The sequence below is a fragment of the Artibeus jamaicensis genome, unplaced genomic scaffold, assembly GCF_021234435.1.
Source record: "Artibeus jamaicensis isolate MK-2021 breed Jamaican fruit bat unplaced genomic scaffold, CSHL_Jam_final contig_559, whole genome shotgun sequence".
NCBI lineage: Eukaryota > Metazoa > Chordata > Mammalia > Chiroptera > Phyllostomidae > Artibeus > Artibeus jamaicensis.
Genome location: NW_026521887.1, coordinates 119,045 through 141,425, shown reverse-complemented (window position 1 = coordinate 141,425; position 22,381 = coordinate 119,045). Strand labels below are relative to the sequence as shown.

Genomic DNA, 22,381 nt, shown 5'->3' with positions numbered 1-22,381 from the left:
ATACAGTAAAAAAATATGAAACATTCAACTTACTACACTGAGGAAATCTTTGTATTTGCCACACTGATGTGGTAAAATGTGTCAGTTTGGGGATGATTTTTTTTCTGTTAAGTTACTTTGACCTGGATAGGAAAAGCTGGACTCTGCTGCCCCTGACTGAATCTGTTATTTTATTCCTTGTAATGTGCCCACATGTTAAGAAAAGAAGTGACTGTGCATATTGTGGGATTTAACATAATTTTCAATCAATGAGGGAATTCAGATAGAGTGTTTCACAAAACACTAATATCAATTGGTTAGCTCTTCTAAAGAAACATCTAGGACTTGTTTTATGAATAGGTTTATTAAATCCAAGAGGCCCCCCAAAAGGATACACACTTACAATATATTTGCCTGAGTTATACATAATCATATCTTTCAAGAACAGGCCTACCAAAATATACAGAAGAGTATAGCTGAGTTACCCAAACTGAATACAAAAGGCATTTATCAAAATGGTAAGTAGGTTTCCTACAGAACTGCCTGTTCATATCAACCCGCAGTCCCACAAACAAATGATTTGGAAGAGCCAAACATACATACGTACATATTCATTGACAAATCCAACACAGTGCAAAAACTTCCATCAGTGAGAGGCCAACACCCCATGAAGTTTAAGTTCCCCTGAAACTCTGTTTTTTATTAACTACATGGCACACCTCTCCAGTTTACTGTTTTGGAGGATTTGCACATTTCTAAAAGGATTGTTCCTGAGTTATAAAACCATAGTTTAACACCATACTGTTATAATCATAACTCATTATTTTGAATCAATTTTCTAAATATTTACATCCACGAGAGTCAAGGTTCACAGTAAATGGGACAATCAATCATTCTTACCTCAAGAGGCACACACTTTAGTAAAAGGATAAAACAGTTATCCCAATTCAGGGGCAAATATGGACCAAAAAATGCTTGGGTCAGTCATGTGTCTGAGGGGATCAAAATCTTCATGGAGGAGGTAACAATGGAGAAAGAACTTCAACGATGGGCAAGCTTGTACCAGGAAGAGTTACAAGGAGAGATGAGAAAAAATAGGACGCATGAAGATACAGAGGTGCAGAAGACACCTGACTCCTCCCTGCCACTGGACTGCTGTAGCACAGGGACTGTGCAGATGAGCTACAGGAGATAAAGCTGCAGTCCAGGCTCCAGCTATAAGGGTCTGCAGCACTAACTGTATGTACAGTTTGGACTTTATTTGGTAACAAGGGGAAACCGTTAAGGTTTTATGCATAGAGCGGTGACATAATCTGAGCTGAGCATCAGCACAATTAACTTGTCTACATGCAGAGGTGTACTGAAGGGTAAGGAGATAAACTGAAACAGGAAGTCCAGGCATATTAAGCAATGTTGTCAGTGGGAATGGGCTGGAGTCCACTGACATGTCAAAGGCTGAAATTGATTGGGTGTGGGGAGGGTGAAGGAGGCTGTTAGAAATAGGTGACCCACTCTAAACTTTAGCCTCACTGACTCAGAAGAAACAGTCAGTGGGTGGAATTGGTTTTCAGGAAAGACAATGACACAATTTGGGCATGTCAAATTTAAGATACCATTAGGAAAACCCAAATAAGGCATTCTGTTGGCAATTGTATATACACGATTGTGGCTTCTGGGATTTAAGAGGAAGCTGAAGACAGATGGAAGTAGAAACCAAAGAATAAGGTATAGAGAAAGAAAATTAAGGGTTGAGAAAGTCATTGATGAATTTTAAGATCAAAGGAAGAGGGGGTGAAGGTAGAGGATCACTCAGCAACCAGAGACCAAGGAGAGATGATAGGACAACTGTGTGCACAAGTTTGGAATCCGACTGGGGTGCAAACCCTGATCCTGTACTTCTGTGGTTATGAAACCCTGGGGAATTGGTCTCAACTCTCTGTCAGCAGCCCATCATGTTTTAAACGAGTTGTTGTGGGGGTAAAATGAGATGAGAGGTGTTTGGTGGGAGGTCTGGCCCACAGCTAGCACTCAGAAGAAGGTGCTATGACTTCATTAAGTAGGAATGAGTCAACAGAGGAATCTGCTCAAGAGCAATGAGTTATTGTTTTGGTAACTAGAAGGTTGTCAACAAAAACATTTCACTGGTTGGTGCAGCTGAAGCCACATTTCAAGGTGTAAGGAGTGAGTGAGTACGGAGGAAATAGACAGACATTTCTGCCTTCCCCTCTTGACCTGGAGAAAGTCTTTTTGACTTTCCTCCAAGTTGTAGCTGACAATCTATCTCTTGGAACTTTTCCCTGACTCTTCAAACCAGAGTTAGTGGCTCCAGTCCCTGGTGTTTCCATAAGTCTTTGTTCTTTATATTAGGTCCCAGTGATATAACCTATTCATTCATTTTCTTACATGCTTGTTTTCCACTAACCTGTCCACACTGACTAGAATGAGAGTGATTCAAACAGAAATGATGTCCTTGTCATATAACAGCTCAAATCAAATGCTTGTTGAATAGCTGACTAACTAAGGATGAAGGAGAAGAAAGGAAAGAAGACTGCATGAAGAGGAGAGAGAGTTTGAAGAAGAGGTAGAAGGGAGCTCTGATTGGTGAATGCAATTGTGTGGCAGTAAGGATCACTTGTGCAAAACCAGAGCTACTGTTGGGTGGTGAAGACAGAGGAGGCAGAGTGAGAAAGCCCATGCAGTGTCCTTGCCATATAGAGGTTCAAATTAAATTCTGGGGTGTCAGTAAAAGAGACAGAGGTAGAAATAACAAAGCATCAAAGAAACCCAAACTGAGATTAGAAATTATACATTTGACTTTGGCTGTCACCTGCAACCCCAGGTCAAGAATGCCCCTGATCTCATGCCCCATTACCTGAGGGGCGGAAATTTGAAATCTCTCAGATCTTTTATGGCTGATCTTTTGACTCTGCTTCAGGAAGAATGTGGATAGAAAGGCATGTGAAACCACAGAGGGAGGATGGGCTGGAAGAATGAAGTGAGGGACTAATGGTAACCTTTGACTCGCATACAAGTTCAAGAGGAGTACCTATTGTCACATGATGCTACAATTTAAACCACAGAACCTCAATAGCAGACACCAAGAAATTTTTACCTTTGCTCTGAGAGTTTTGCTTTGTATTTGCTAGTCAGTTGAATGACTTCTCATCTAGACTGGGCTCTCTTATGTGTTTGGGACAACTGGACTGACTGGTATCTACTCCATGTGGTCTCTTGTCAGCCAGCAAAACTAGCTTGGACTTATTCCATGGTGAAAGCAGGCATTCCAGGAAAGTAAGCAAAAGCTGCAAGGCTTCTTGAGGACTAGGTTTGGGACTTGTACCTGTCACTCCCTCCACAAATCCTGCTGGCCATAGCACGTCACAGCCTAGCCAAACTCTATTTCTCCGTGAGAGGAACCTGAAAGTCACATCCCAGGGGCCTGTAAACAGGGCAAAGCTAGAAAGGGATTATGTAGGGCCATTTTGCAATAAATTTACTACAGGAAGCTTGAAGAAGAGGAAGGGAACAGAAAAGATTGGTGGAGTGGCCAGGCGGGGGACTTTGGAGTTTGAAGTCTTGGCAATGAATTATTTTCAACTCCTGGTAAGGCCTAATGAGTAAATCTTGGAGTTTCTAGTTGATGCTATAATGTCATGCAGAATGTCATTTAGTGAATTGGATAAGAAATCTTCTGCATTTATGATTTATTTTAATGCTTGTGACGTTATAAAATTAATGAACTTCATGAAGGGCTTGTGCCTAAAACAAAGTAAGTGGAAACTATACATATTTGCTGAATGAGTCTAATTTAATGACCCATGAGATAATTCATTTATAAGAAAAGTGATGTCCAGAAAGGTAAGATAATTTACTCAATAATATCACAGGAGGAGAATCTTTTTCTAGTTGTTCTCGTCTCCTTTTTACTCTTTGTTAATAAGTTTTGTATAAGTGATAGAAAAAAAGAAAATGACTGAAGTCACAGTAACATTAAGTCACATAATTTTACATTTAACCCATCTCCCCCAACAGATATGGTGCTAATGTGATACATTATGTGGTATGAAATAGATTATATTATCATATGAGAAACCAGATTCTATGCCAATTACTTACCAACACGGCTTAGGAAATCAAATTAAAAAATGTTGTTCAATTATTTTATTATACCCTATTTATTTCAGCCACAGAATTTTCCATGACAACCAATCCCATGTTTACTCAAGAAAGGCTTTCATAGAAGAGGATCCTCGTGTTTATAGTCTGAATCTGTTAGTCCGTGTTTCCCTTTGTCAAGAAGCAAGTGGGGATTCCATCCACAAACTATATCATGGGCCTTTGCTAAGAACAGCCCCAAGCCACAGAGGAATTTGCTGCAGAAAATAGTCAAGAGAAGAGGCAGTAGCTCAAAGACAAGATTCCAGAATGAGCATGTGTCACATAAAGTAACTAGTAGACAAGTGATTTGACTAGAAGCATCTGGAGCAGCAGCAGAAGTGATCAGCAAGTAACAGCTAAGGGTTCTGAAGTTAGATTTGTAGGCATACCATTATAAAAGAAAACGAGATCTTATTTATCCCACAATGAATCCTATTCTTTTTTTTTAAGATTTTTTATTTATTTATCTTTTTTAGAGGGGGAGGGAAGGAGAGAGGAGGAGAAACACCAATGTATGGTTGCCTTTTGTGCATCCCCTGCTGGAAACTGGCCTGCAGGGAACCAGCCTGCAACCCAGGCATGTGCCCTGACTGGGAATTGAACCTCAATTGTCTGGTTCGCAGGCCCACGCTCAATCCACTGAGCTACACCAGCCAGGGCTGAATCCTATTCTTATGAATTGATTATATAAATTCATATAATGGTCGTATGTAAAACTTTCATGTCTGTGTGAATATTCAGATATGCATTTATGTTTGTATGTATTTTTAATTCAAAGGAATGGACAAATATTAATTATATATAATAATTAGATTGCCCTTGTCTCCTTTCCCATTTTCAAATCCTCCCATAGCTCCAAGACATTTAAAGGGAAATTAATGTATTGATTATATAGACCTGTACTAGTATGGATGAGTATAACAAATTGTCAGCCATTTGTCACCCATGGAAAGGAGTGTGGATTCTGCTTCAAGTGTGCTGGAAACCCACTGGGCAGTGATCTAACCTGATTCATGTGGCGTACATCTCACTCAGTTGTGTGGAGAATGGAATGAAATGGCGGGGGTGGAGAGTGCAACAGGGAAGATGCCTTAGGAGGCCGTTGTGTAGCCCGAGCAAGAAATGATGATGGCATAAACTATGAAGGGAGGAGGTGAGAAGGTGGGATTAAGGGGAGTACATACTTTTAAGATGAAGACATCATGATCTGATGAAGGGTTAAATGTAGGGAATGAAATGGAGAGAAGACACCAAGACGGTTGGCAGCTTCTTGGCCTACATGTTTGATGGATGGTGGTGCTATTTACTGAAGTGGAAAGACTGGTGGGTGGGATGGAGTGTGTTAAATAAAGAGGTCTTTTTTGATCATGTTGATTTCAAGGCATGTGTTAGACATGCAGGTGGGGTTGTTCAGTAGATTTGAGTCATTGGCATATGGATGGTATTTGGGGCCATATGTTTCTGTGAGATCGCCATCTGAACTTTGTGTTTTGGAGGGAGGTGTTAATGGGGAGGGTAGAAAGAATATTTGGCAAGGATAGCTGAATGGAGGATTCAGGAGGAAGAGCAGGTCTAGGCAAGAACCTGATTTGCTTTTTTAATTTGTCCTGAGCCTGAGGTGCCTGTGGTACATCCTGATGACTTGTTTATCTGGGAGTTAAGCGGAGACTCATGGAAGTGTGAATTGAGGACTGGATGAAGGACAGGCTGAGGAGTTAGGAGGTGAAGAAATGAGGGTGTATGAAGGCATCCAGGAAGGAGATCGAGTAAAAGGAGCAATGGGACAGTTCAGAACCCTGACTCACAGGAAAGGAAGAGGAAAATGAGCTAATGAGAGAAGTTGTGTCACTCAAACTCTAATCAAGAGAGGATCTGTTCCTCACATCTGGGTTAGTGTCACAGTCCCTTCTTACGAAGCATGGAAATTGTGGCCACCAAGCAGCACAAAAATAAGAAAAGGGGGTTTGATTTAGCAATCACTCCTAAGGTACTTTCAGAGAAATATGCAGAAAAGGAGAAGGAAAGTCATACCCTGACCACAATGGAGTAGGAGTGCAGGAGGCAGCAAGGGGAGGAAAGAAGCTCTTATCATGCCTTTGCAGACTTAGCATTGTTTCTCCCCAAACTCCAGAAAACAACTCTTGCATGGACTTCTATGACATGTGGGTGACATAAGGAGATGCTTAGGGAAAGGGCAGTTACTGATTGTGGAGGTTACTTCCCCTGTTTCAGAGTGGTTTTGCAGAGATCCTTTCCACTGCATGATGTCATTGGTGAGAACAACTGAGAGATTTATGCCAGAAGAACCCAGGCTATCCTGCCTTAGAGGCTCTCAGGTCCCCACCCCGCCCCCTCAGTAGGGCCAAGGCCATGGGTACTTCAGTCTCAGAGGAGAGACACTCTGATAATCAATTACAGTTACCATAGCACCAGATCACGAGTTGACCTCCCAGTTCCTTTCTGGTTTTTTAGCCTTATTATTGTGATAGTTGGATAAGGCAGATTTTGGGGAAGAATGGAATGAGGTAGAAGACACTAACTTTTAGGAGTCAGCTCCTCTTTCTAGTATGGATGTCCCACTAACTATATGTTTCTCGTTAGATATCCTTGCTACCCAAAGTGTGGTCCCCAGGCCTGTAGCACCAGCATCAGCTGGGAGCCTGTTAGAAATGCAGAGTCTCAGGCTCCACTCCAGATCTACTGAATCAGAATCCACATTTAATAACTATGTGCAAATTAATGTTAAAAAAGCAGTATTATATATTATTAAATGACAACTATACTTAGGTTTTTCCAAAGAAAATTCTTCAAAGAAACTATACAAATTCCTCACCTTTCAGTATAGGGCTCACTTAAGTTATTTTAGGTATGAACCAAAAAGGCAAGGCAAAGTAATGCAGATTGCTGACATTCATGTTAGTGGCTGGTGTGGGCTTACTACCTGCACAGTACAGCACACTTTCACTCTTTTAAGAGTCTGCGTATGTACATTCACTATTTCATGGACCCAGCAGAAGTCTAAGAGATCTCCCCTCCACCTTCTGCTGATGAGCATGAAGTTGAGCAATGTCGGCCATTAGTCCAATGTAGTGTAGGACACGGACCCAGGCTCTGGACTCAGATACCTTGATACTGTAGCTAACAGCGATCTCCAAGTGCCAGAGATGGAGAGGAGCAGACTCCCATTTTCTGCCATCTACTTGTTTTGACATTTACTTACATGTCTCAGTTCAGCCACTTCCACATATTAGTCACAAGTGGGTCCTTTACAAATGTCTTAGTTCGTGGGCTGCACCATATTGTAAACTGGTGACTTAAAAACAGCAAAAATCTATTGCTCACAGTTCTGAAGGCTGGAAGTCTAAGATCTGCATGCCAGCATGGTGAAAGCCTGCTTCTGAGTTGCAGATTGCTGATTTCCCTTTGTGTCCTCAGGTGGAAGGAGGGGCAAGGGAGGTTTCTCAGGCCTTTTTTGTAAGGGGATTAATCTCCTTCCGGTCCTAATCACCTCCCAAAGTCCCCACCTCCCAATATACCATCATCTCAGGGCTTCAACAAATGAATTTGGCAAAAACACAAACATTCAGTCTATAGCAACATATAAAGATTAGAAATTATTTTATTGAAAATAATAAAAACTATTTCAATATATTTTAAATTTACTTATACATGCTCCTTCGTGCAGTTCAAGAATTAGAAGTCTCACCCTCCTACCTGACCTTGAGTGCAAAGAAAACATAATTAATGCGCTCTGTTTTCTTCCCCCGAGATAACTGCTGAGAGAGCAGCATAATGAAACTTTGGAACTACAGAAAGAATGAGGGCCTGTGAAACCCCCTTTTCATTCAGCTTATTCTTAAGCAATCAAATGAAAGTGCCCATCAGCCTTTCAATGTGCCAACCATCTGGCCTCTGCATCCTTCCTGAGTCACCAGGTAAATAGCTACAGGTTGCTGTGAGCACTAGGCTCCCCACACAGGCTGTCTTGATCTGCAGTTCACTGCCCTGAGCTGTAGATACTTACTCCTGGGGTTGAGCATATTTTCAGCCACACCTGGATGCCTCCAGGGAATTAGGAGAAAACTTTAAGTGGAGAGGAAACAACATAGCTTTGAATAATTGGAATGTGGAAATGTGTGTGCAGGGGAAAGTTAAGTGGGAGGGAGGGGGTTACTTACTCTTCAGAATGGAGCAACTTTGCTTCCTATTTGAAAAATGTGCAATTGGAAGGAGGCAGACATGCTAAAAGGCTCTCGTGACTGCTTCCTGCTGTATTCAATTAGACTTCTAGAGGATGCCAGAAGAGAACTCCATTACCGGAGTGACTCCAGGACTGAACAGAACTCTGGAGGAACCTGGGGAGAGGGGGAGAGGGCTGCCATCTTGCAAACATGGTGTAATACCAAGGCAGGGTGACATGATTAACCTAGATGCAGAGATACAGTAGCCCCCCCCACCCTGCCTCACCCAAGGTTTTGTTTTCTGTGGTTTCAGTTACCCCCTCACCCGCATCAATCACAGCCCAAAAGTACTAAAGGGAAATTTCCAGAAAAGACAACTCATATGTTTTAAATTGTGTGCCTTTCTGATAACATGATGAAAACGTGTGCCCTCCTACTCTGTCCTGCCTGAGATGTGACTCATCCCTTTGTCCAGAGTATCCAGGCTACCCACCCCCTAGCCACTTAGTAGCCACCTTAGTCATCAGATCGACTGCCATAGTATCCGTGCTTGTGTTCAAGTAAACTTTATTTACTTAATAATTGCCTTGATGCTGGCAATTTGGATATGCCAAAGAGAAGCAGTCAGTGTTTCCTTTAAGTGTAAAGGCAAGTTGAGTATAACAAGAAATTTTGAGAGGAAGGAAGATCACATTCACATAAATTCTATTATAGTATATTGTTATAATTGTTCTCTTATTTTAAGTTATTGTTGTTAATCTCTCACTGTGCCTGATTTATAAACTAAGCTTTACCATCAGTATGCACATATAGGAAAAAAACATGGCATATATATGGTTTGGCACTATGCATGGTTTCAGGCATCCCCCACTGGTCCTGGACTGTATTCCTTGAGGATAAAGGGGATGAATATAGTATAATTGTAATTTTATATCTCCATGGCCCAAGTTAGACACACACTTCTTCATAAGGAGTGTTCAGAAGTCAGCTACCTTTTATTGTAGTGACCATAAGGGAGGTGATAAGAGAGAAACACACAGCTCTCTGAAGCACTGCGTTCTGTCTGTAGGCCTCTGTGCATTTGTGGGGGCAGTGGTGCTGCCCACGGAGGGAGGGCTGGCTCTGGCCACTGGCCCGATGTCATTGGTTCAGGCCAAGCAGCTGAAAGCAGGAAGTGATGACTGCAAGCCAAGAGTTTAATGTTTTCAAAAACTGGACTGGACAGGAGGAAGGAATGTGAATGAGAGCAGTAAACAAAATCTTGGCTGCCTGCCAAGGAGAGCCTGACATCCAACAGATCCTCGAAATCTCAGGCCACTGATGGAGCTGCAAAGGAGAGAGTGGAGCGAGGGCTGCTGGGTTGGCAGTGGACATCCCTGCTCTTCTCATGCCTCCGCGGGGTGAGTGTGGCAGAGAAGAGCCCAGGATGGTGTTGGTGTTTGGGGATTAGCCCACCCAGGTTCAGCTCCCTTAGAGGTAGCATCACTCTGAGCCCTTGCTAGCAGGTGCTGCTGGCCAGCCGGGGAGCTCGTTCACATGAAGGCCAAGGTTCCATTACCACTCCAATAATGCCAACAGGGTTCTTTACAGAGGGCCTGGCTTTGTGTTAGGTAAACGCTTCCCTCCTTCTGTGCAAGTGGTCTGAGAGGTATGTGAACACATCTACAAGAATAAAGGAGCTTGGCAAAGACACCCTGGTGTCCTTTGTCTATTACCATTGTAAATTCCAGTCCTCTTGCTTTTGAGGGGAAACTGGCTCACCCACAGCCGACACAACAGTTATAAACCAAATCTCTAATCTCGAAAGGTCACTGCAGGTGTGACGGTTTCTGGGCATCCTTGCACATCACAGGATGGGGCAGTGAAGTGCCGTGTAAAAACACATCAGGAGTGAGGGCACCTTTTTGAAAACTTAATATCTGGTTATTTTAACAGAACATGCCAATCTCCCCTCCTCAGTATGTCAGTAAATACTCATCATCATGAGAGAACAGGGACCACAGCTTTTGTGTGTTTTGCTTTCTTTTGGACAGCATGGACATTTTTAGCAGACGTCAACAATGATGACAATAACTAAGATATGAGATTTCAGTAATTATACAGTGAGTAAAGAAAATATAGAGCCTAATAATTTAGATTACAATGACTCACAAAATTATCTGAAAAGTGTGATGGTGGATTCATCAGAATCAAGATCTTGTTATCGTAGGCCCAATTCATTCTAAGTGTGGATTTCATCCAAGGCCGCTATGCGATTAGCCAGTGATGAAATGGCACGTGTGTTTTCCTGCAGCAGAGACCATGCACGTTGGCCCTGAGAACCTTGGCTCCTAAACACTGTCCTTCAGCGTGTCCACCCGAAGAGGATTATTGCACTGTCAGCTGTGGTTTCTGCGGCAGCTCTGGGTCTCCAAGGAAATCAAGTACTTTGTTGAAACAGCAGAGCTAAGGCAGTTTCTCCCAGCAAAAACCTCATTCTGAGCACTTTACTGTTGCCTGATACTTCACTTACAGCCCTTCTGGTAATGTGTGGACATCATACAGTGCCCCTGCTGGAATACACACTGTTCACAGGGGTGTCAGACTCATTTCACCAGGGGCTACATTAGCCTCACGGTTGCTTTCAAAGGGCCAAATGTAATCTTGGGACTGTATAAATGCAACTACTCCTTAACCGTTGAGGAGCTGAAATTACATTCGGCCCTTTGAAGGCAACCACGAGGCTGATGTGGCCCCCCATGAAAATGAGTCTGACACCCCTGGTCTACACTAATGTCCAGCCTACCTACATCCTGCCCTCTCTTTCTCATGGAATATATTTACCACTCCACCCCGCCCCCCTCAATGAATAACCCTTCAAAGCCAAGGAAGTTTCTGTTTGTTTGTTCAACTCTGTCCTTCCTCCTTGTTTGCTGTATTAGACAGTAAAGCAACGCTGTTAATAGTGATATTTAAATGGCACAACTTTGATAGATTATTTGCCTAATTAATTCTCATTTAAACATATGAGTTAAATAGTGGACTGTACAGAGTGGAATGGTGGAGCACGAACTAAGCCATTGGCTTTCCCCTTGTTTTTCCAGTTGGTTAGGTATGTTCCTGCCCCAGGCTCTTTCCACATGCTGGTGTCTAGGACTCTGATGCTCTTCTTCAGGGCTCTGGAGAAGAAGAGGTTACCCTCAGGACTCCGGTCTGAAGTAACCTCCTCTGAGAGTCCTTCTCTGATCACCCCTACAAAAAATAGTGTTCATGCCATTCATTCCAGCCCTAATCTTCTCTACATTTATTCCCTGTCTTGTTTGTCTTCATCTCATACTTTATTTTTATTTGTTTGTTTATCACTAGCAGCAAGTTTAGTGAGTGCAAGCACTAAGGTTTCTTCGCCATGCTATATTCTGTGCCCAGGAGAGAAGCAAATGTGGAGAAGAAATACAGTAAACAATTTTTGAAGACATGAATGATGGAGGAGAAATGTTCAATATGTGTTTCAAACATGCAGGCATAGATTGTGACTGTGACTCTCAGTCACCTGAGGGCAACCATCTGTCCATTTGGACGGGGATAGAGTTGTGCTTCTCTACATCTTCCAAAGAAGCGGATAAGCTGAGTGAATTTGCAGGAGGTCTTAGAAATTCCTGCCATGAATTAGCTTCAAACAAATTTCCTGTTGCCTCTGGGCAGTTGAGTGAGGAAACAGAGCTAAGACAGTCCTACCACAACTGAGGGTCACATGTAATCTTAGTCAGTTTAAATTTGTACACTTTTCCCTGGGAAAGCCGAGGTGTTCTTACAACATAAGATTATGTAATTTTTATTAGACATACGCATGAGAATATTTCCTAGGTCAAAGTGAGGGCATGTTAGTTCAACCATTATTCTGCTATGCTTAAGGCTTTCAGCACTTACCCATAAGGACCCTGCCTTCAGACTCAGTCTCTCATTCAGTTCAGATTCATGCTGTTTTTTAAATCCTTGAAAGAAAAAGAAACCTAATTTTATATATATATTTAAATCAAAACACATGATCAAGTTAATGTAAAAGCAGCAGCTGCTTTTGAATTCAGAGCTACATATATGATATGTCAGAGGTTACCATTGTCTACCCAATTGTCATTCCCTCATCCTTCTTATACTAAGAGACTGGTTGTGCTTTGCATTACAATGTTCCCGGTTCAAAGTCTGTTTCCCAGCATCTCTTGCAGCTTTTCCATTTATCTAAAGTCCAGCCTGTAAGACTTGAGCAGAAGATTAATTTTAAAGTAGCTGACTAAGCCAGAAGAGATACCTTTTTAATGTTTTTTTCCATTCATCTTTTTTGTTGGTAAAGCAAATGTGATGGCTGGAGCTGCAAGAGCCACCTTGGACCATGAAGCAAACTTGAAGACAAGCAATATGCACCAAGGATGGCAAAGCTAAATGACAGAGACATCCTGGGAAACTTGATGGGAACACTACACCTGTCTTGGAATGCCCACACTTAGTCTAGTTTTACCTAAGAGAATAAACCTTTATCTGTTGAAACCACTGTTGTTTTGGCTTTCTATTATACATAGCTCAATGTAATTTCCATTCATGTTAGGCATTGGGAGAGCACAAAGATTCAATATCCATCACTTACTATAAGTCAGAGAATGTATTTTAATTCCCTGAGTAATTAAACTGAGTAAAACTATAAACAATAAATGAGGTAAATATTAAGAAATAAGGCAAATATATGTTATAATCACTGAAAAACAACAAACTCAGACTGGTGCTGTTATAGTAATATATAAGGCAAACACGTCCCTTCAAAATATTTAACAAATATTTGTTGAGTACCTGCTATGCATCCTGTTGTGCTAGGTCTCCCAAAACATGGTGGGCAAACGCTGGGGCCTGGAACAACAGCTTTCAGGTCTGACTCATTGTTTATTAGCTGTGTGACTTTGAGCAAGTTATCTAATCTTTCTGAGGTTTGGTGTTCTAAATAACATGTATCCCAAGGGGGGATGTTAATATGAAATGGCAATGTAGATAAATGTCATAGGACAATTGTTTCACAGAGTTTGGGTAGCTCCTATATCTACAATGTGATTCTTTCCAGCAAGTTGCTTTCTCATGGAGAAACATACATGAACAGAAGACAAACTGAAACCCGGAAGATCTGATAACACAGGGGTGAGCAGGGTGTTTTGGATCCAGAGAAGTGAGTAACTACTGCTCAGGTAAGTTAAAAATAGGTTGTGTTTTCATTAAAACTATTCACCAAATATATCTGGGTTTTCTCCTTCTGATACATGGTAGGGTTGCCTTCCATCCATTTTGAAGATATAGCCATAGAATCAGCTTTGGCCAATGAAAACATGAGCAGAAGCAACATGCCTTACTTCTGAGTGTAAATTTTAAGAGACACTGAACAATTTACCGTGTTTTCTACTAACTGTGCAGTGATTGTGGGGTCAAATGATGGTGCTTTCATCAGCCTAGGTCTCCGGTAGCACCATAAGCCAGACTCCACACCTCCCTCTACCCATTCATATTGGAGATTCTGTGAGTGAGATATTAGCTTCTGATATTTGGGATTTGGTTGTCAATGCAGCATCACCTAGCCTATCCTAACTGATACAGGTCATATTTGAAGACTGAGTACCAATTTCCAGGTAAATAAGGAGGTTTCAATACTGTAGGGCAAAGGGAATTTTTAATGTAAAGTCACAGATTTTAAAAGGATTAACATTCAGTGATGAGTTTAGTGTAACTACTACAAACACTGAGAGGTTGGGGCCAAGAGGCAGAAGTTGAGCCTGAAGTTACATAGATAAGGGACAGTGTGTATAGGGTACCTTTACCAAGGCCATTCCCCCAAAGTGATCCACACTCAGAAACCATTCAGCAGAACCTCTAGATTTGATACATTAAGAGCTAAAAAATGAATTACTAAACAAAAATCAGAATAAGATAAAAATAGGGAATGCAGTCCTAAAGTTGATGAATTGAGGACCAAAACATCATTGCCACAGTACTAATATATACAATAAAAAGGTAAGAAACAGGGGAAATGTTGCTGAAACTTGAATTACTGACATAGAGAAAACTTTAATTCATAGTGAATACACACATGAAAAAGGAGAAGGATATTAAGACATTTAGAGGGAAGCTAAATATATGGATATAAAAATGCATTAAAGATAAAGCCCATTGAGATAATCGTTGCCCCCAAAGAGCTCAATAAAATTAAACATAAAAAAGTATTCAAAGGTATAAAACAAGGACATTATCTTGACAGAAAGAAAGATCTGTAGCTGCAGATTTCCAAGTATTGCCAAGAGTATTTGAAATAAAATACACAACATTGAGACATACCCTGGTTAAGTTACTGAACTGCAAAGGATAAAGGCAGAATTATCAGGCATCTCTAAGCAGAAAGGAAAAATCACTATGAGAGTAAAACATCAGATTAGGTAATATTTCTTTATGCCAATATTTAATGCCAGAAAGCAATGGGAAGTGTATGTAAAGTTCTTGAGAAAAGAACATATAACCTAAAGATATTCTACCCAACTAACAGGCAAAAATATTCTCATATATGAAAGAACTCAGGTTATATAGCACATGTAAAGTTTTCTTGAAGAGTTTTGAAGCTGTTTGTTGGATTTTAGTAAAGAAATCTAGGCAATTAATAGCTGGATCAAAAAGTAAGCATGTTCTAAGGAAAAACAATAAATCACTTTAAGTTGAAGTTGGATATTTTAAGATCATGTTATGTTACAGAAAAAATGTAATTTTTTAACTTTGACAACGCAAAAATAATAATGTAACTAACAAATACGAGGAGAAAAAAAGAAAGAGGCAGTGAGAGGAAATGATCATGTGAGTAGCCTCAGATTTTACATGGAGTGATATGCAGTGTTTAAATGTGTATTTTTAAAAAATACTTCCAACTTGGAATAGTTTGCATAAACTTTTCTTGCAACATCTTTTATGACACAATACCTCTTGGTAAGTAAACATTAATTCAAGTTCAGCAATTTTTTTCAGTTTTGTTGTTTTCTTTCATCAGTGAGGTGGGTGCAATTCATGTAGTTTAGTACGTCTTGGGCATAGATTCTCAGTAGGGGTGGAACGTGGGGGGGAGGGCTATGAACAGAGGACAAAGGAGATAGGCAGAAGCCACATCACAAAGTGCTTTGTGTCTAGCAGGCTAAGGATTTTTTCTTTTACTTTTTATATAATAGGAGTAGGGGATGAAAACAGTATTTGGCAAAGGGATTTTTAACCCAAATGGACACGTGTTCACATGTGCATTTTATAAAGATCATTATGTCACGTTGCTGCACCATGTTCTATAATCCCTTGAAATGATATGAATTAGAGATGCTCTATCAGCATGATTTTATAAAAGTAGCCGATAGGATTAACCTAAGATCCTCATCTTTCCTTCAAGTTTTAAGATCTTTCCTTCAAATTCTTAAATACTTTTGTTACAAAGTAAACTAGGTATAAGACACACTGTAATAATTCTCTTTTCCCTGCTTAAATCCAGTGCCAAGTGGTGTGCTAATCCTCAGAGATGCTAGAATAAGAAACAGGTCCAGGATAAATGGGCTTTCAGGCCGTGCCCTGCACAAGGCCAGAGTGCTGCTGACGCGAACACTGAAGAGATCAAAACTCCTGCTTCTGGAGTTGGGAAATGTGTGGGCCACTTAGTAAGGGCATGTTGAGCTTGTGTGGCCAACCCAGTGCTCTTTCATCCTTTCAAAGGAAGATGGCTACGGAGTCCTATTTTTTAAAATCTCCAAAAAATAAATGTACAGTGGAACCTCAGTTCTTGAACTTAATTCATTCTGGAAAACTATTCAAGAAGCGATTTGTTAAAAACCAGAATCTCCTTTGTTGCCTGAGAGATGTGTGCCTGGTCATACACATATCAGCCTGACAGGGTTGTCGGGTAGAGAATCAAGCCCAAAAATAGAGACCCGAAATTTGTTAGATATCCAGGACATTTTCCATGAAGAGTGTGGTCAAGAACCAAATTGTTTGAGAACCAAGATGTTTGAGAACAGAGGCTTGACTGTTATCTAAAATACGTTTGACATAAATATTGGTGTTTAATAATCCTCATTATCAAATTATTTCTTGTGGAAAACACTTTTTTTCCCACTGCTCTTTGTCCCTTTTTCTAGTTATATCTTCTTCCAAGGTCAGCTGACAAGTCATTTCCTTTGCATAGCCTAGAATGTAATGGATGCTGATAAATCACCACAGCTTTCTCTTTTACAACCCAGATAGTCCTTGCTCTTTCATGCACCTTCAAAGGTCCGACTATCCATCCTTTGTATCTCGATCTTTTATAAAATAGCTTCCAACATCACAGAATTCAGTAACAAAAGCAAACATATTTGAGAAACAAATTAGTAGAATTATGTCCAGGGTCTTGAAAATAAAAATCGTGTATATATAGACCAGCATCACTATTATGTTTTTGATAATGAGAAATTATTTTATTCTACTTGTGCTTTATTATAAATCCTTCTTTTCAAAATCACTGGAGATTGTTAGTACATGCACCATGAGTAAAGAGAACAACACAGTTGAGGAATAATTGCATTTGGAAATGGTTTTGGTCACAAGTTCGTTTTCTGCTGCCCTGGCAGATACTGTCAGCTGCCTCCCATTGGCACACCGCCCCTTCTCAGTGCATATGCCCAACGTGGAGCTTATTCAGTACCTAGCAGCCTGGTGCTTCATGGGATGCTGATCTGAGTGTTTCTCAGCCCATAGGGTGAATCTCTTTGAGTGTAAATCAGCCACAGCACAGGCTCCTTTCCTGGGGAGCAATGAAAGCATGAGCATGGGACCCAGCTCTGGTCATAAAAGTAAGGCACTTGGTAAAAAGGGTAGTTTGGAGATTGTTAGCATTATAACCCCAAAAAGGTACCAAAGAAGAGAAGCTATCTCTATTGGATATTATTAATTGACAAACTGTTGTTTAGAGTTGCTATAACCATCTTATAAACACAAGGGGACAAGTCTGAGAGAAAAGCCAGTATCCTAAAGGATGGCTGAGAGAGTAGAAAGATGGAAAGATCCTGGGTCCGATGATGTCATTTAGCTGTCTTCTTCATTTAACCCTGAACTTCTTGTTATGTGAGGTAATACATTCCTTTACTGCTTAGTGGTTCTCCAAGTGTGATCCCATACCAGCAGCATTGGCATCACCTGGGAAATTATTAGAAATCCATATTCTTGGGTCCCATTCAAACTAACTGACAAGAAAGTCTGGGGCTGGGCCTAGAGAGCTGGTCTGAAAAGCACTTCAGGGGATCCTGAGAAGTCCCAAAGTTTGAGAACCACACACTGGTTTAAGTCATTGAATTTGGTCCCCTATTATTTGTAGCTAATCAATACAAGTACTTATATTGTATTTTATGTCTTTTTGGAAAAACTCAATTAATTTGATGTTTTTGTTTTACATGAACATTATTCAAGTATTTATGACGTCACAAATTGGAAGGTCTGAAGAGGTGGGAACCTGCACATTATTTGATGAGAGTTTGGGGCCACTCAAGTAGGCTAGCCAAGAATTGAAGTACAGTTCTTAAGATGAAATGAATTTTGGTAAAATTTTTATTTTTAGAGTTCCTAGGTAAAAGAAGGACATTCTGATATGGGGAGGTGGGAAATTTAGAAGGTATAGCCCCAATCAGAGGAACCAGTGCCCAAAGAGAAAACAATTTTTTCTGTATGCAGTGGCAAAGGTCGTGAGTAACTTGAGGGCTCAAGTAGCTTCAAGAAAAGTAGTTGCAATATGAAATCAAGGAGGTGCTACGGAAACCACCAAATTGCTATGTGGAGTCCTTTAGAGCTATGGGGTGAAAACTGGCTAAAGAGACAAGAACAGAAATGCAGCTGGAAGAATCAAAGTTTAACAGGAGATCCTGAAGGGACGTTCAGCATTTTCGAACTGTCAATAACATGAGACTACATAGTTCTATCATATAGAGATCACTGCCAAAACAAGGATTGTAAACATATTTCATTTAGTTGTATAAATCAGAGAAAAATGAAAGAGCAGCACTACTGGGGTAAAGATGAAGTCACTGGATATTTCAAAAGAAGCAATTATGCCCTTTGTCCTTCAACTGGTGGCATCTAAGAGTTGCTATAAGTAACGCAGGCACCTAGTCAGTTCAGTTAGTTGCACAAAGGTATGAGGAGTCTGCCCAAATCAACTTGGAAACTTGCTAAGACGTATTTAACCTGAGTTTATAGATTCATGAGGGATTAGCTATGATCTTGTAGGTTAGCTCAAAGATACTGGGACTCTTGAATCTAAAGACAGCACCATAATGACATCACATCTTCCAAAATGACTACTGAGAACATCAATGAGTCAGAACCACACTTCCAAAATCAATGAAGTGCAATCTTTGTCTTTCATCTCATTATGTTGTGCAACACTTAGCTTCCTCTCAAAAGTTTATGGTTTGAGGATCTACAGCCCTTCGAAATAACTCCTCACTTCTTTATTTATAATTGACTCTTTTGGGTTAATACATTTACCAATTCCTGTCTGAAAAGACTCTCTTAGCATGACATCCATCATTTGCCCTTTCATCATTAAAATGGTTATATTTCAGAGACATCCATCCTTGCAGATTGTAACTCCTTCTGTGCCCAATGGGAGTCCTCAGAACAATCTGTCTTGGCACAAACAGGTCACACTGTCACCTGAGAGTCCCCCCAAACCACGCAGTACATGATTGTCTTGGGAATTAAGAGCCATTACTTTTAAATCATTTCACAGATTCCTCTGCTTTATATTTGTTCAAAATAAATGACACCCATGTTATTGCATTACTATAGTAATTTTAAAGTACAAAGGAGGCATAAAAATTATTTCTAACAAGGAGGTAGAGTTGTCCTTGATAAAAATCAAGTTATCATGTTTATATTTTCTGTCTACTAAATTGCACCTCCTGGCTCTGTCTTTACTTCTATGTCTTCATGATGTCTGCAGTGGTTTAATCCTTGTATGTGCATCTCTGGGAGGCTGCATGATGGCGGTGCAGGTGCACAGATGCTGGGGCTGCAGTTCTGGGTTTCACTCCTGGTTCTGCCACTCATGAGCTATATCCTTGGAAAAGTCATTTAACCTCTTTGTGCCTCAGCCTCTTCACCCATAAATTGGGGATGGTGATTCCTAACACCTGAGGCTGTCATGTGCTATAAAGGATTTAATATTTGTATAGCATTTAAAATAGCTTCCAGCATCTTGCAAGGATCCTGTTTGGCAAAGTAAAAGTCTTTTTTGTCCTTTAACACATTTACTTTTTCAAAAATTTTGTGACTTTGGGACTATTTTCTGATCCCCAGAACATTTTAAAATTGAGAGGTATCAAAGTTTTTTTTAGGAGCCGAGTATTTACTTATTTACTCCAAAACACCAGGAGTAGACTGGCTTTGTGTTAAATTCAGAATCCATGTAGAAAAATACAACATCCTCAAGGCTTTCTTCATTTCATAAATAATGTATTTTATTTTATTGCATATGGCTATTAAGGAGAGCATCCATGATCAATACAGACTAAATACAATGCACTAGTCTAGCTCCATGTGTCCTCGTCTCCAGCAGCGCCACATTGACCCTTATATACAGCGTGTACAGTGGAAGACAGAGCAAGATTAGGTCTTTTGTCATATCACAATAGCAAGAAATATATTTAACATCTTGATATCCAGAAATAATACGTACCCAAAAAGAAAACACTGTTTAATAACTGTTAAAGTTTATATAGCAAAAAATATTTTAAATTTAAGGTTAAGTCAGGCAAAATGTACAAAGACCCAATATACATTGTGAACTTTTAGCAAACATAACATTTATACATTTTGGTTCCATTCTGTAAACTAAATTAAAAATGTAAATATTGCATATGCCTTTTTTTGAAATGTACAGGATAGAGGAAAATTTAGTATATTATCAACTTTTTATTTTGCTTGTTTTAAAAGTTGCAGTATGAACATGAACCATTTTATAGTGGCATGACTACTCTAAATATAGAGAACTACTTAAATACGCATCATACACTGTATTCAGCGGGGTCCATGTTCAGTCCTACTGTACCTGGGGGGAGTCACATAAGCAAATACCGCCCATCAACTCCTAGTCCCAAAACTAAATCAAAACTTTAGGACATTTTACACATTTTAATAAAGCATATATATTACACACTGAAATTGACCTTCAAACTAACATTTAATGGTCTATGCACTGTTGTGAAGTGTAATTTAGAAAAGTAAAACTTTAAAAAATGTTCAGGGGTATCGCTTTACATTCAACTTTGTCTTGCAATACAATCCTCTGTTCTAAAAAGTTCAGCGTGGAAGCAGGAAGACTTTTGCATTGCCATTAAATATATTTTTAAGACATTGAATTTTTTTGGTCTTCCTCTAAAAAAGCCACATTTTTATTAATGCATTATTCTATACTGATATATATCTAAATATTTATATATTTTTCCCTTGAAAAAAAGTTCACACCTCCAATGAACTAGTGTAACTAGTCTACAGGACTACTAGAGAAGACAGGCACTGGGGATGCACCTATGCGAGGAACAGGTCTACAGCCCTCCATCAGGTGTCACGGGAGCAGCGAGATGACATGACATTCTGCTGGTCATGGGCAGCAGTTTTAGGTGACACCTGTGATAATCGCCACAACACTGATCTTTTTGGAACACTGAAGACGTAAAACCGGAGTTGTCTTGTCAGGAACTTTTTCGACAAGTGACACGTACTGTGAGATCATTTTTCTTCTTTTTTTTTTCTATTAGTAACACAGAGGCCAAAATGCCTCTTTTATCAGTTTCTTTCCTCCACCCCCCACCTTTTTTTGTTGTTGTTGTGTTGTTGTTCAGGGCAGCCTGGTTGACCCACACAATAGCATTTTAGTCAAGATATAAATATTTTTTAAAAATCTGCTTAACTGGTGTGGTGACCACCCTTAAATTGCTAGCATGCCTATGTGAATTTTTGGTTAAAGAAATGCAAGCTCAAGATTAAGGATAGCAGAGACATTTGAGCTTGTAAATATGATCAAAGGCTTTGCAATTTGAAGTACCTACATAAATATCTACATAGAGAAGATTAAACAAGTCTGTTAAAGGTAAAAAGAGATATTCACCCCTTCCCCACACCCTGCCCCCCACCCCCACTACCCAATACAATTGATGATTTTCAAAAGTAGGTTGCTTCAGTTACATATAATTATTATTTATTAATCCATCTTCCAAGTTCAACCTCAAATTTCATTTCCATTGAGGAGTCAGTCCCATACTGGGCTCTGTCTGTGAGTAAACACGCAGTACCTGGATTGGAGTCCAACAAGCAGCTGTGTACTGGAACCAGTTTAATAAGGCTGATGACCACACTTGTGCCACATTCAGCAGAGAAACACAGGAGGTCCTGCCGGCCCCCAACCATGCAAATCCGGCTTTACCTGGAACTGAGGTAGCACTGTGGTAGTTTTGAGTGTATGCCGGTAAATGCCAGATTTTACCACTTGAATGGGTATTGGTAGTATTTCTTAGCATGCTGAGGGACAAATTTGCTTTGCCAAAATGAAAGTGAGAAGAAATTAAGCCACTGGCCACAATTTAAAAGGCCAATGAAAACATCTAATTTTCTTGAGGATAACTTCTTCGGCAATTGTGTTAAGAAAAAACAAAACAAAACAAAACACAACACAAACAGCACAAGGGTGAATGCCCCCTATGGAAACAAGAGAGCAAGGCAGGTATTCTTGCCTTGTTGGTTCCATGTCTAATACAATCACAGATATTTCAAAACAAAGTAATTGCTCAGATCCAAAAGAAAAAGGGTAAGCAGCTTCAGATTTTTTAAAAATGCTGAGCCTCTTCTTTTAATGTGATTCTCTGATGGGTGATATCATGGTAATAAAGCCAGGCAGATCTTCACTCTGAAAAAGAAAAGGAGTCTGTCAGTAGTTATCATTGGGAGAACATAGCAATCTTTAGAGTTAGCGAAAGGATCCGTCTTTAACCCACTTTTCTGATCTGTGT

The 22,381-nt window shown here is 40.1% G+C and overlaps 1 protein-coding gene across 2 annotated transcripts in view; it reads right to left on the bottom strand.

Annotated features, from left to right (window-relative positions):
• Positions 1 to 19,794: 19,794 nt before the first annotated feature.
• Positions 19,795 to 22,381, bottom strand: part of IRS2 (insulin receptor substrate 2) — a 29,479-nt gene continuing 26,892 nt past the window's right edge. For both annotated transcript variants that reach the window (XM_037136463.2, XM_037136464.2), the window contains one exon: positions 19,795 to 22,278. Coding sequence is in view for 1 of the 2 variants with exons in the window: in XM_037136464.2 (XP_036992359.2) it covers positions 22,274 to 22,278 (5 nt within the window). In the remaining variant the exon portion in view is untranslated. The remainder of the gene's footprint in view (positions 22,279 to 22,381) is intronic.